Source organism: Callospermophilus lateralis, chromosome 2 (assembly GCF_048772815.1).
Source record: "Callospermophilus lateralis isolate mCalLat2 chromosome 2, mCalLat2.hap1, whole genome shotgun sequence".
Taxonomy (NCBI): Eukaryota; Metazoa; Chordata; class Mammalia; order Rodentia; family Sciuridae; genus Callospermophilus; species Callospermophilus lateralis.
The window spans coordinates 169,715,648-169,729,057 of NC_135306.1; the positions used below are offsets into that span (position 1 = coordinate 169,715,648).

Here is a 13,410-nt window from a genome sequence, read left to right on the forward strand (position 1 = left end):
GGGCACTTAACCACTAAGCCACATCTCCAGTCCTATTTTGCATTTTATTTAGAGACAGGGTCTCGCTGAGTTGCTTAGTGTCTTGCTTTTGCTGAGGCTGGCTTTGTCTTTGTGGTACTGGGGATTGAACCCAGGGCTTTGTGCATTGGAGGCAAGCACTCTACCAACTGAGCTATACCCCCAGCCCCCTGAGGGTGGCTTTGAACTCTCCATCCTCCTGCATCAGCCTCCTGAGCTGCTGGGATTATAGGTGTGTGCCACCCTGCCTGGCAACTTCAATTGGCTTTTTACCAAAGGAGAGTCACTTTGAAAAAGTGAAGTGCATGTTTCTGGGAGCCAGCGCAGGGGACCTTCTGGCTGGAGAAACAAGGTGACTGAACCGTGTCCACTGAGGCATCACACCTACTGACCGCTTGCCTCTGACACCTTGCTATGCACAATCATCTTCTGTTCTCCACTCGAGTCAGGTGGTGCTTTAGCACCCCACCTCTAGGCTTCTCTCTCAACACCCCGTGAGAATCGTTGGTTTTCCACCAACCAACTTTTCCCCAAAAGTGATGGCTTTTACAGGGTGGCATGATTCTTCTTCAGTTCTTGTTGCTCATCCTGCTGGCAGAACTTCATAAGATTTTTAAAGTACAAAACAAAACAAACTAAAACAAAACATAAACAAAGAGCAAACAAAAGCTGCTCCCCCATGAATTCTGAAACTCCAAGCTTCATTTTTTTTTCTTCATGGCCTCCCTCTACCTGAACTCTATCTTTACTCGTGTTTCCGTTGAAATGACTCTGTATATACCTCCCACTTCAAGATGTAGGGTTCCCAAGCTCCATATCCTGGGGTTCAGTATGCATTAGAAATGAAAGACTTCAGTCCATTAATGACTCACACTGTGAATATGTGTGAGTAAATAACCAAGTATTTATTAAGTGCTTACTGTGTGCTCCCAGAAAAGGGAGTAGTGAGGGGAAGGGGTGGTTTCTTACCTTCATGGCATTTGCTCACGGTCACCAAGGCAGAGCAAACACACTGAGGACATTGAGAAGAAGGTCAGGGCTAAGCTGGGCACCTGGCTGTGAAACCTTTAACTATCCAGAGATGAAGGAGAGCCTCTGTAGTTAGAAAAAACCTTGAGAAGGTGGTGTCTCAAAGATAATAGAAAAACAAACAAATAAATACTGAGACTTAGGGAGTGTTAAGCTGAATTCCCCACCAAAGCAGGGAAATCCTAGTTAACAGAGGGATTTGGCTCTCATGGGTAGGGCCTTCACAGTAGCTATTAGAGGAATAATATGGGGGTTTACTTGTCTGGAGCTACACACAGAATGGAGGCATAATTTCTGGGACCCAGCACAAAATGAAAATATGGAGTCTCTTATTAAGCAAGGGGAGGGGGGTGTCTTTCTGGGTCCCAGTGGGTCTGCATAGCTCAAGGCCAGAAGCTGCTCTGGCTGCTCCCAGAAGACTACATCCAGGCGAGGGGCAGGGGCATGACTTATCAGCACAGAAGCCCCTAAGTTACATAAGCACAAGTCTACCCAGACTAGGATTGGTTGTCTGCATGCAGCTTACTGGGGGTTGGTTTCTGAGTCTCACATGTGTTTGTTGAGTCTAGAATAGTTGGCATGAGTTCAGCTTTCTTTTTTTCCTCCTCCTGTTTTTCTGATAATTCAGACAAATGATTGAAAGGTGGTGGTTCAGATTCCTTTGGGCCCAACTACTTCCTATATCTCTAGCCTCAAGGACAGGCAGCAGATAAGTCTTTTGAACATGCTCAAGGCTCCATGAACAATTTGTTTATTGTAAGTTAGGCTTTGAAGGCAAGATGGAATTGGATTGGTGGAAAGCATGGAGCAGGCAGGGGAAGCCAAATAAAAAAGGCCTAAGGTGAAGATAGCCACTGACTCAGTAAGAAACTCGGGTGGGGGCTGGGGTGTGAGCCAGGACATGGGAGGGCTGGAGCTGAAGGGATGGGAGATCTTGACTCAGGAATGGGCACGGGGCAGGAGGGTTGCCCAATGGCTCCCAACTGGTACCCCTTGGCTGCATCTGCAAGGGCAGCTTATAAGCTGGCAGAACAAGCAGCGATTACAGGACCTGGAGCTCTTGGAGGTAGAGGCCAGGTCCCTTGTATGAGGTCCAGGGAGGAAGATGAACTGGCCTGGGAGCCCAAGCCTTTGCACTGCCAGTCCTGGGACTGCTCCTCTGCATGGGGCTGCCTCTTGCCATCCTCCCCCACTTCCCACAGCTGGGGACCAGTTCTTAGTCCCCTCTGGGAAAACTGAACATTTTAACCATGATCCCCTCCTCTAGCTGTCCCCCTCAGGTCTAACTTTGACCCTGTCATGTCAGTGGTCCCCATTCAAGCCACACATCACCATCTTTTGGGGATAGTTTTATGGTGAAGAACTCGGCAAAAGGATGAGCTGATAACAGAAATTTCTAGAACCTCACTTTGTCATTTTTGTTTCTTTCATTCACTTGAGATCTGATTTCGGTGTTTTGGTTTGCTTTTGAGGGCCTCAGCTACACCTTCTGTTTCTTTGGTTCTCTCCTTTCATGTAAGCCCAAGGGGCCTAGTGTCTGGTGGTCACTTATCTGAAGGTGTTTGATAAAACACTAAAGGAAACAAACGAGAAAACAAATCCAAAGTTGGCATGGCCCACTATTCAAAACATTCAGTAATTACCGGTAGATGCAAAAAAGCAAAGCAGAGCCCCCTTGCACCATGGATGGACCTCTGGACAGGCCTGAAGTTGGCTCAGTCTCCTCAATAAACCAATGAAAGGTCAGAGAGGGAGGACTGACATAAGGTCACACAGTGAGTGAGTTGCAGAATTGGGGTTCAAGTTATAGATCCTAACATACTGATTTCAAATCCTTTGGATATATATCGAGTAGTAGGACTGCTGGATCTTATGGTAACTATTTTTAATTTTTTGAGAGCCTCCAGAAGGTTATCCATAATGGCTATACTAATGTATCTTCCCATCAACAGTGTACTAGGGTTCCTTGTTCTCTGCAAGGAGCACATATCTTGAGTATACAGCTGGATGAATTTTCAAAACTGCTAAATACAAAGGAGCTTGAACTTGGGGGACCTTTCCGGTTCCTTTGGCATAATTCATTCCACAGATCTGAGAAGGCCACACTTCTGACAAGCTCAGGAAAGAATGCAGGGAACAGCTCAGCTCCAAAACATTTTCCAATGGCCTTTCCTTTCCAGGAAGCTTTCCTAAAGTGGGTGCAGGGATGGTTTTGGGTGGGGCCCAAATTACTGTCACTTCTGCATTTTACTTTATACAGTTGTCCAAGAGGACAGCAGCCCTTTAGTCCCAACACAGTGGGTGACGCCCACTTGGAATTTGCGTTGGGTTTCCCCTGTCATGATTGTCTTAAAAAAGGGCAAAGATAACTGGGCTCACTGGAGGAGTTTTATTGAGAGAGTGGGGACATGAAACCAGTGTACAGTGACTCTCACTCTAAATCCCAGGGCTTTTATAATACACTCTGTTTATTGACCACAATCTTAATTGGTTTTGCCAGACTAGTCACTAAGCACATAAGGCCATCTCACAAAACAGCCTCTTGCACTTGAACATGGCAGGCTGTGGCAGTGCTAAGACACCTGGGTTGGACTGGAAATGAGCTTTTTAGATGTCATTGTGGGCTGACATTTTTGAACCTCACTGCAGAGAGTATGTAATATCTATTTAAATGTTCAATTTGCCCTAATCTTCCTGGCAACGAGTCATTTGTCTGCTCTTTCCCTGCATAATAGGGGTCATGTTGACACCAGGCTGGGGCCATCCTTAGCCAATGGCTCTCGAGTAAGGGGCTTGAGTGCCTGCCCTCTGCTCTCTCCTTAGCCGCTGTCACTGCACCTCAGACTTGGTCTCTGCTTGTCTATTGCAGGCTTGCAAAGATTCTGTGAAGATATAGAGATGATGATTGGATTCCAGCCCAACATTTTCTGGAAAGTCTGCTGGGCGTTTGTAACTCCAACCATTTTAACTGTAAGGATTGCATGCTTTCTCATGCAAATAGCACCTTGCATGTATATATGCAATGTTTTATGTTTGAAAACCTGTATGTATGAGTCTGGGAAGCTGGTGGGATGGGTATTATCCTTGTCTTTTAGGTGAAGAAACTAAGGTTCAGAGAGGTGAAATGACATGCCTAAAGGTGCCTTAAATGGTCAGGGATTAGTGCATAGGCTTTTGGAGTACCCCTGCAGAACACTGACCCTTCCTTATATCTGTCTGCCTTATGTATTGATAGCATTCATAGCCCAAAGCTGCCACACGCTAACCGTGTTTCAGGCTGTGTTCAAGGTGCTTTATACGTATAGCCTCATTTCCTTCTCACAGCATTCCCGTGAGGCAGGCATTATAATTAACATCCATTTTTCAGGTGAGGAAACTGAAACCCAGAGGATATGACTTGTACACTAATAATTAGCAACAGCCTGGATTTGAACCCAGGCAGTCTGGCTCCTAACCACTACTCAGTATAGCTGTTGTACAGATAAGAGAGCATTAATTAGATCATTATTGCTCATTTCTATTGCTTTGGAGAACTATCTTTTCATTCTCAAGTGTGAAGATGACATTTTGGGATCATCAGACATTCATCTTTTTAAACATCAGAACCTTTCACGTGTCAGTAAATCTGCAAAGGGGCTTATACTTGCATCTTGTCACCTTTGTTATTGTGCCATAAGCTGTCAATTTCGCCTCGCTTTGCTCTCCAAGCACAGTCATTTACAGAGATCTTGCCCTTCCCCTTTGGCTTGCCTTTCTCCTCTTTGGCTTGGGAGTGTCATGTTGGCAAGGCTAGAGGAAGCAGTTATTTTTGCTTAACCCAGTAGGTGGCAGTAGAAACCAGATTAAGACCTTTGAATGAAGGATACCAACTTTGCTTATGAAACACAAGACAGGGGGATGAAAGTATAATCGCAAAGAAAATTTCCTCCCTCCCTCCCTCCCTCCCTCCCTCCCTCCCTTCCTTCCTTCCTTCCTTCCTTCCTTCTTTTTTCCTTCCTCCTTCCCTTATTTCTTCTTTCCAGAGTGAAATATAATCATAATACTTCTTCCTGAAAAGCTAGAAATTTAGACACAAAAACTATTAATTCCCCAGATCAACATCATATCCACATTGGAACCCCTATTTTAGAGGCTGTAATTAGTCTGAATAGCCCCACCAGCTTGGGACATGAATAGGAAAGGATTAAGATAGCTTTCACCCCCTTGAGTTCAGGTCTGAGGTGTGTGTGAAGATCCTCCTTATTGCTGGGGGAAACACTCCCACAGAATGCCTTCTGCTACCAGAGACCCTCTGGACAGTAGTGTTCCCTGTCTCTGCTGAGCATTGATATTTTCCCAGTTATTATCCCTCATGATTTATTCCTGTCTATTGCTTATTCTGATCCTAGAAGAGCTTCAGAGAATTTGATTATATTCTGCAGAAAAAAAATCCCACAGTAATAACCAGCATTCCTCTGTGTTGAGGTTTATTACAATTTAAAACATTATCCCCAAAGTCCATGGCCACTCTGCCTGGTGGGTGATTCTCTCTCCAATTCACAGCTGTGTTCACTGAGGCTTGAAGAGGTTAAGGAACTTGCCCTGGGCTAGAAGGCTTGTAGAGCCAGGGATTGAACCTAGGGCTTTCTAGGCTTGAAGTTCATGCTGTAATACATTTCTAACACCCAGGCTCTCGTTTCCGAGTGGAGTTTGGTCAGTTTGGATTAAAACAGTTCTAGTCTTTGTGAACAGAATGCCAGGGAAGAGGAATTATAGGAACTTCTTGTATTTTTTGAGACCATTTCTCAATTATGCTAAAATTTCCTAGATTTTCATTGTATGAATCCTGTGAAAGTTGTAGAGAGGTCTCAGAAAATATTTGAACCAGATTGCTTTTCTGAGTTATTTGGAAGGTAGGGACAATTTGAAGCCATTGAATCTATTATCACCATCAACCTACGGGTCTGTTTCTGGTACCTTCTTTGGCTGCCATTAGCAAAAGATCAGGATGACTTGGTGGCTAAATTATCATCTCTAACAGCCAGGCCCAGTGAGGTCCTGATACCCCCCCTCCCCCCTTTTTAAATCAAACCTGGATTGGAAAAGGGAACAAGTTTGGCAAAGAATAAGTTTGTGCCTGTAAGTTTGATGTGATATTTGTGTAACTAGAAATGGGTGTCAAAGGACTAAGTCCAACACTTAGTTTTTGCCATTTACCCTTGTGTAAAATGGTTAGTTGTGGTGTGCTGGAATAGGCTAAGATTATGGGTTTAAAGTACCTCAGAGCCCCTGAAATAAAATTGATCATTTTTATATGTGCCTTCATGGATTTATAGAGTTATAAATATTCTCCATGCAATTATTGTATACATAGTCAGATCACGTTACTGAGTTATGCACACACATAAGCAGATGTATTGCTATTTATATAGTAAATGAAATGGAGCAGCTTACCATAATTACATTAGGCCATACTTCCAATAGACTGGTTAATAAAGCTTATAACTCTAGGGGCAAATGTTTAAAAGGAGGACTAAAGACTAAAGGAGACATCTCTTTCCATAGAAGCATTTTTTCACCAGTTGTCTTCAGACTCATGTTGCTTTGAATTGGTATATTTAATTATTGTTACATTGAAATAATCACTTGTCCTGGTCATTTGGGCTTTGCAATGATAACATAGATGCCTAGCATTTATATAGTGTGTCATGCTTTTCCAAAATATGTCCATATATAATTTTTTTTCTGACATAATTCCCTTTGATCTTTTCTGGGGCAGTTATTTTATAGCTTAGGATAGGATGAGAAAAGTGGAATTGAGAAGAGGACTTCAGTGGGTGAATTGGTCCAGGCCTCTGCTGCTGTAGGAAGAATGAAACAAGAGTCACATAATTTTCTCAGGGATATGCCCCCCACACCCCCCCAAAAAGCTTGACCAGAGCAGTTAGAAGCCTTGCTCTGTCTTTGCAGGTGCCCAGCATCTGCATCCCTTGCTCCTCTCCAGCTGCACTGGCCAGGCCTTCACAGGAACCTCATGGCAGCTGCAGCCAAAATGGATAGTGACAGGAAATAATGGGCAGAAAATAAATCATGACCTCTCTTAAAATCGAAGGGGGACTCTTGAGTAAATACTTAGACTGTTTTCCCCAGAAAACCCCTGTGCTTTAGTCACACTGTGAAATATATCCATTTTATAGCAGAGAAGTCTGAGACATAAAGGTCCCTCAGCTAATTAGTGGAGAACCAAGATTAGCCTTCAGGTCTCTGGGGTCTAGCTGGATGTTGGGTGGTGACGCCCATTCACCTTGAGTCCATTGACAGGGGAGCTGTGCATCTTCTCTCTTTGTCCCACAGCTTATTATAGGTAGGAGCAGGCTTCCAGCTCAGTCACTGCTTGGGGACCGCTTTGGGTCTCATTTAGCCAGCTTTAGAGACAGCTCCTGGATGTGGGCCATTCCCCACTCAAGGAAAAAGCCAAGTAGATTCAATTTAAAAAAAAAATTAAAATGTGTAAATTTAACCATTTTTTTCTTTTATAACAAAGCTTGATTATCCACTATAGGAAGTGCAGACTACCCCATAGAACCTCCTCTGCCTCACCATCAGTTGCTTTGGTGTGTATTCTCCCGACTTTTCCTCTCAGCCCGTCTGTGTGAATATACATGCATACATATGGCTCAGCTCCTAGGGGACAGCAAATGCAGGGGCAGCAGCTAAGTGTGTGTCATCTTCATTTCCTGGAAATTCAGTTTCTTCCTTTGGAAAATTCTGTTTCAGAGTTGACATGGTATAAAATGAGATAATAGATACAAATGCATCCATCTCATAACAGGTTCGGCGCATGCCTGTTGAAGGAGTGAGTAATCACTTCACTACCCTAATGCATATCTTTTCTCTTTTCTTCCTAGTTTATCCTTTGCTTCAGCTTTTACCAGTGGGAGCCCATGACCTATGGATCTTACCGTTACCCTAACTGGTCCATGGTGCTGGGCTGGCTAATGCTTGCCTGTTCTGTTATCTGGATCCCAATTATGTTTGTGATAAAAATGTATCTGGCACCTGGCAGATTTATTGAGGTAATTCTACTCCCCTCCCTTCCTCTGCCATCCTCTCCCAAGGGAAAGCCCCTAAAAGCTCTGTGCATTAAAAAACAAAAGATTCAGTAAACTTATTCAAGAGGGAGACTTGGTGATTAAGTGATTACAGTTGCCACTGTTTCTATTAATCCCATTTTTATTATGTATTATTCCTCTAATGGAGGGGCTCAGCCAATCCACAGGCTGAGCTGTTATTATGCTATTCCTCAGTGTGGTGACAGCTCTGGGGAATAAATGATCGGAGTGCCTCCTCCTCTCCCCTCATCCACAATTTAAATCCCAGCGTTTGTTTTAACCACACATCAGATTTCTCTTTCCTGATGTTCCTCTCTGTCCAAGCCTCCTCCCTCCCGAACATTTATTACCGTTAAGCTTGGAATTACTACCCCTTCCTACTGTCCCTGTGTTAGGAATGACTGAGGGTCCAGACTGATTAATGTCAATATTACAGAATGTGGTAAGTTCCGGGATATAACTGGAATGAGGTGAGACTTGTTTTTCTTTATCAAGCAAATCCTTGCTGGACCCATTCCCATTTGTAATGCAGAGTATCCCTGCCTTCACCCAGAGCAGATGGGAAGGGAACTGCTGCTTGTTGAGCCACTGTGAAGTATGCTCAGGTTATTTTTGAGAAGTCACTTGCTCAGGTGTGCTAGGAATCAGTCAGCCCCGCCTCCATCTTGAAGGCCTGTCGTTTTACAATAAACCACTGCTACCTAGGGTGTGGCTGAGGGCCCACCAGGGAGCTGATCGGAAACATGAACTATCAGGCTATAGGCAGTTCCACTGAACCAAGATCCTGGAGAAAGGGGACCCTGGCATCATCTCCAGATGATTTAGGCGCACCTGTCAGTAGAGGGCAGAGAAGAACAGCTGTCTGGGCTTTGCCTTTGGGCAGCCAGAATGATAAAAGGAAGAGGCTTGGGTGGGGGGCAGGGGGGAGAAGCAGGACGGAAGTAAGGTGCACAGGAAGTCCACAGCACAGATGTCCACTTATAGGGTGGGGGTAGTTTTTGCTTTTATTTGGCCTACAGATGGAGACAGAATTGGTAAGGAGAGGTGTAGGAAGTCTTCTTATTGAAGCAGTACTCCAGTTTGAATCCTTAGGAAACTCCGTTCATTCATTATCCCTTTGAGATAAATTAACCCTGGCCCCATTCACCCCCAGGGGCTGCTCACCCCCACCTCAGATCAAGCTCCCCACCAATAGGTGCAAAGATCTTTTTCCCTCTGAACAGAAGCTGGGTTAGCCTCTGCTACTGTTGTCTTAGGCTAAAATTCTCTAAACTGATGAGTCGGCTCTATAAATTTATTATGGTTGATTTGGGACACAAAGGTTGCAAACTGATGATTAAGGGGAGATTAAACTAACAGCTATAAGAACCAGCTTCACTTTAATAGGTAATAAACACATAATTATTCCCTCTTATGTAGTCAGAAATATGTTTTCTTTCCTTTTCCTAGAAAATGTTCCAGTCAAATTATGTTTTCCATAAAAATTTCAGTTGAAGGAGTAGAGACACTCCCATTATTTTCAGCTTGCCTGCAAGAACCAACACTGCTGAACCAAGTCAGAAGCATATATTTTTGTCAACAGATAATTAAAATCTCTGCTCACTCTTGGCGATGTATCTTTGGGGTTGGGATTTTTTTTTTTTTTCCCGGTCATTTTTATACTTTGGGGAAATATGCTAAAGAAAATCCAATTATTTTGATGCAGCAACCCACGGTTGAGACTACAGAACAAAAGTAATTGAGCACATGTCTTTTTCAGGCTGAATTCAGCAGTGGAGAGGAATCTCACAGATTCCCTTCATTTGGAAGGAAAAAAAAATGTATAATTAAAATCTGGGCCCTTTATCCTCTATTAATCTTATACAAGGCAAACATGGAAATATTGTAATATCGCTTTCAGGATGATGTAAAGAATTTCAAGTGAACCAAGCAGTCTCCTCTTTATTTGTCCCTGACCTAGCTCAGTAACAGGGCTGATCTTCCTAACTGCCTGTTTTGTGGGGGGCCTCGTGGCCAAGCAGGGGCTCTGGCAAATGTCCTAAGCAGCTTGGGTGCAGGTGGCCCCTAGGGGAGGGAGGTGCATTACTTCTGTAACCATGTGTGTCTTTGACTTCTCCACAGAGGCTGAAGTTGGTGTGCTCGCCACAGCCCGACTGGGGCCCATTCTTAGCCCAACACCGCGGGGAGCGTTACAAGAACATGATCGACCCCTTGGGCACCTCTTCCCTGGGACTCAAACTGCCAGTAAAGGATTTGGAACTGGGCACCCAGTGCTAGTCCAATGCTGCGGGATATTCCAGATTTAATCCTGTTTTCCTGTCTGCCTCTGCCTAAGATTTCCCCCAGCTTTCCTCCCATTTTCCTTCTTTCTCCCCACATCTTGGTTCACAGCCGTGCATGAGATGGTTACATAGAAAAGTAAGGCATAGTGACGTGTGACGCATGCTGTAGTGAGAGCCACACGGGGCCACTTGGAGCGCTGCTTGCCTGTGTCCATGGTGTCGGTGTCTGGAGGGGTTGGTCCCCTGAGCATGTGCTTCATCATGCAGGGGTGGGTCAACTAGGTGAATTCTGGCTGGTATGTGTGGTTTGGTCAGTAGACAGACATCCACTGTGTGTTGTCCTTGGGGTGCCAGTCAGGCATGCGTTGAATGGCAGAATTTTAGGACTGTCCATTTGGACTCATCAGCATTGTAGTGATTTCATTCAGACACAAAAAGTTCAGGACAGGGTACATTTAGAGGGATAGCAGTGGCCAAGAATTATTTTGGATGCGAGACAAGGCCAGTAGACTCAGTTGCCACAAGTGGTTAAGCTCATATTTCTAGTCACAATTGGTCATCTCCTTCTTTCATCTGGACCAGGTGTACCATGAAATCATGTGCTTCACTCGCCACACATGTTGGATCCTAGTGAAGTATCCATTCTCTTCCCTCAGTCATCTTTAGATTCTTTTTAACAACTACACTTGTGAGTACTTTTGGCCATCTCTTCCACCTCCCTCCAAGAAGCCATCCTATGATTTGTTCTCATTTCATACATCGCCGGTAGAGCACCATTCTAATTTCTGGGTGACATTAGCACTGTGGTTCAATGTCACGTTCCTTTGTTTCTTCTCTTCTAAATGTCTTTCTATAAGCTGTAGTTAGATACCTTGTCTTTCAGACTCTGGAAAAACAAGACTTACCCTGGTTTGTCTAGGTATTATACACACTGGACACACACTCTCTTCAAAGATAATTTCTCAATTTTTACTCTTAACTTTTTCATTCACAGTCAGTACCAATTGTGGTCATGGAGGAATCAAAGAAGTGAAGAGTTTAATAGAAAGCAACCACAATATTCACTCCTCTGGTAGTATATCTTAGGCCATCGTATTTACAGAAATTTCTGATAAATACAGCTTAGGTAGGTAGTGAGTGAGCCAATTAAGACTATAGCTTTTAAGACTACATTTAGCCAATTCAATTTTAAGAGTTCCCTATTCACAGTGCTCATTGTAACTGCACTCTAATGAGAGCAGATCACGTGTCTGCGGAGATTGGCGAAGCTGTAACCTTTATTATCTTCTTGTATCCTGAATATGCATATATGAAATTTTAAAAATGTGATATGTGCTCATGTAGTGTGTACTCGTAGTGGTGTTTTCTGTCCTTATAAATATCTTATGAATCACTATAGAGATGGTGAGTTTAGAATAGTGTAGTCTGGGTTTTATTTTTTTCCCCTTACAGTATTAATATCTAAACCTGAGATTGTTTCCTTTAGGGGAGACCATTTCAATCATTTTCTCACTCATTTGTCTTCTTATTACAGGGTCTCAGGCAAAGTTTTCAGTTCAAATCTCGTATATTGGCATGACATTTTCATCCTGTTTGACAGTAATGAAACCCAACAACAGACTTTAATGTAACATTTTTGAGAAGTGACTTCATTTGTATAAAGTGTCCCAACTCGTTTTCCTGAGCTCTCTCTTTTCTAGGGCAAATATCATTGCCATGTGCCAACAATGATTCCAACTTCTAGTTTTCCAGAGTGGCCTGTGAAAGGTGTTGGGAAAGGAATCAAGACTGAGTTTTGAAGTGTAGGTTTGCGTGTCTTTCGTTTGCAATGTGTTCCCCTTGTTCTCCTTTCCTCCCTGTCTCCCAAAGCTAGACCTTGTTGGACTCTACCACAGAGACTAAACCCTGAGCTTCCCCTAATCTCAGTTTTAGGAAGCTAAGCTGTGGCCTCACCTGTCCAGGGTTTGCTGTCCTGACCTGTCTGCCCTCAGGGTTTGCTGTCTTGACCTGTCTGCTTTCTCATACTGATGAGAAGCCCTCATTCCTGCACCAGATGTTGTAGAGTAGTAGCAAAAATCGGCCTCTACAATTGCTATCAGGCAGAGTGAGAGCTGGGGAGGAATTAGGTAGGCCTGGAAATTGTCTGCAGTCTTTCTAATTTGAAGGTTGAAGCAAAGAGCTTAAATTGATGAACATTCTCTCATGGGATTGATGTTTGTGTCAGGGTGAGTGGGTTTTGGCTTTCCTCTTGCCACTTGGCTAAAATGGAGTACAATGCTGGACACCAATCCAATACCCACTCATTATAGCAGTTGTGATTAAAGAAAGTGGGGAGGGGGCCTCATGGAGGCTGCCAGGTACAAATTGAAAGTTGACTTAATTCTGAGGATAGAGAACTCCTCATCAGCCAGTATGTTTTGTATTTGGAGGTAGCTATATTTGTGTTCATTAGAATTTGTCTAGGAAAGACCCAGTAGCTGCCCACCGAGCAGCTGGGGCTTCTCTTGTTTCTCTTTTTTCCTGTGATTTTCAAGTTTCCTATAAAATTTGCTTAAAGGGGCACACTCAGGTGAAATATTCTGAACTTACCTGGAAATGGTTACCAGGTTGATTTTTATAGCCACGTTCACCTTTGAGGCTCCCCCTGGCAGGGATGTGTTCAGTTCTAAGCCGTCAGTCTTCCTGTATCTACAGTGTTACACCCCCCCCCGTGGACTGGGATGGGATGCTTAGAGCTGAGATATGTACCACCAGATGGATCGTTTCCATGCTATTAAAATGCACAGTCACTTGGAAGAAAAAAAATGAATGAGTAAAAAGAAAATGAATAGTACTGTCATAAACTGCCACCTGAGGGTTTCCCTTCAAATGGAAGGAAAAATGGATTTTTTTTTTTTTTTTAGGAAAGACTTTCACTGGTTCACTTGTGCAGAGTGGTGGGTACTTTCCATTTGTGAGATAATTTCATAACACCACAAATGCCAGAAACC

At 43.7% G+C, this 13,410-nt stretch overlaps 1 protein-coding gene and 1 non-coding gene across 2 annotated transcripts in view; one reads left to right on the forward strand and one right to left on the reverse strand.

Annotated features, from left to right (window-relative positions):
- Window positions 1–10,415, forward strand: part of Slc6a5 (solute carrier family 6 member 5) — a 47,589-nt gene extending 37,174 nt beyond the window's left edge. The window contains exons 14-16 of the mRNA XM_076842594.2: window positions 3,917–4,017; window positions 7,935–8,102; window positions 10,260–10,415. Of these exons, the coding sequence (XP_076698709.1) occupies window positions 3,917–4,017; window positions 7,935–8,102; window positions 10,260–10,415 (425 nt within the window). The remainder of the gene's footprint in view (window positions 1–3,916; window positions 4,018–7,934; window positions 8,103–10,259) is intronic.
- On the reverse strand, window positions 110–183 carry Trnaw-cca (transfer RNA tryptophan (anticodon CCA)). The gene has a single exon. It is a non-coding gene; the product is annotated as a tRNA-Trp (tRNA).
- Window positions 10,416–13,410: the final 2,995 nt, after the last annotated feature.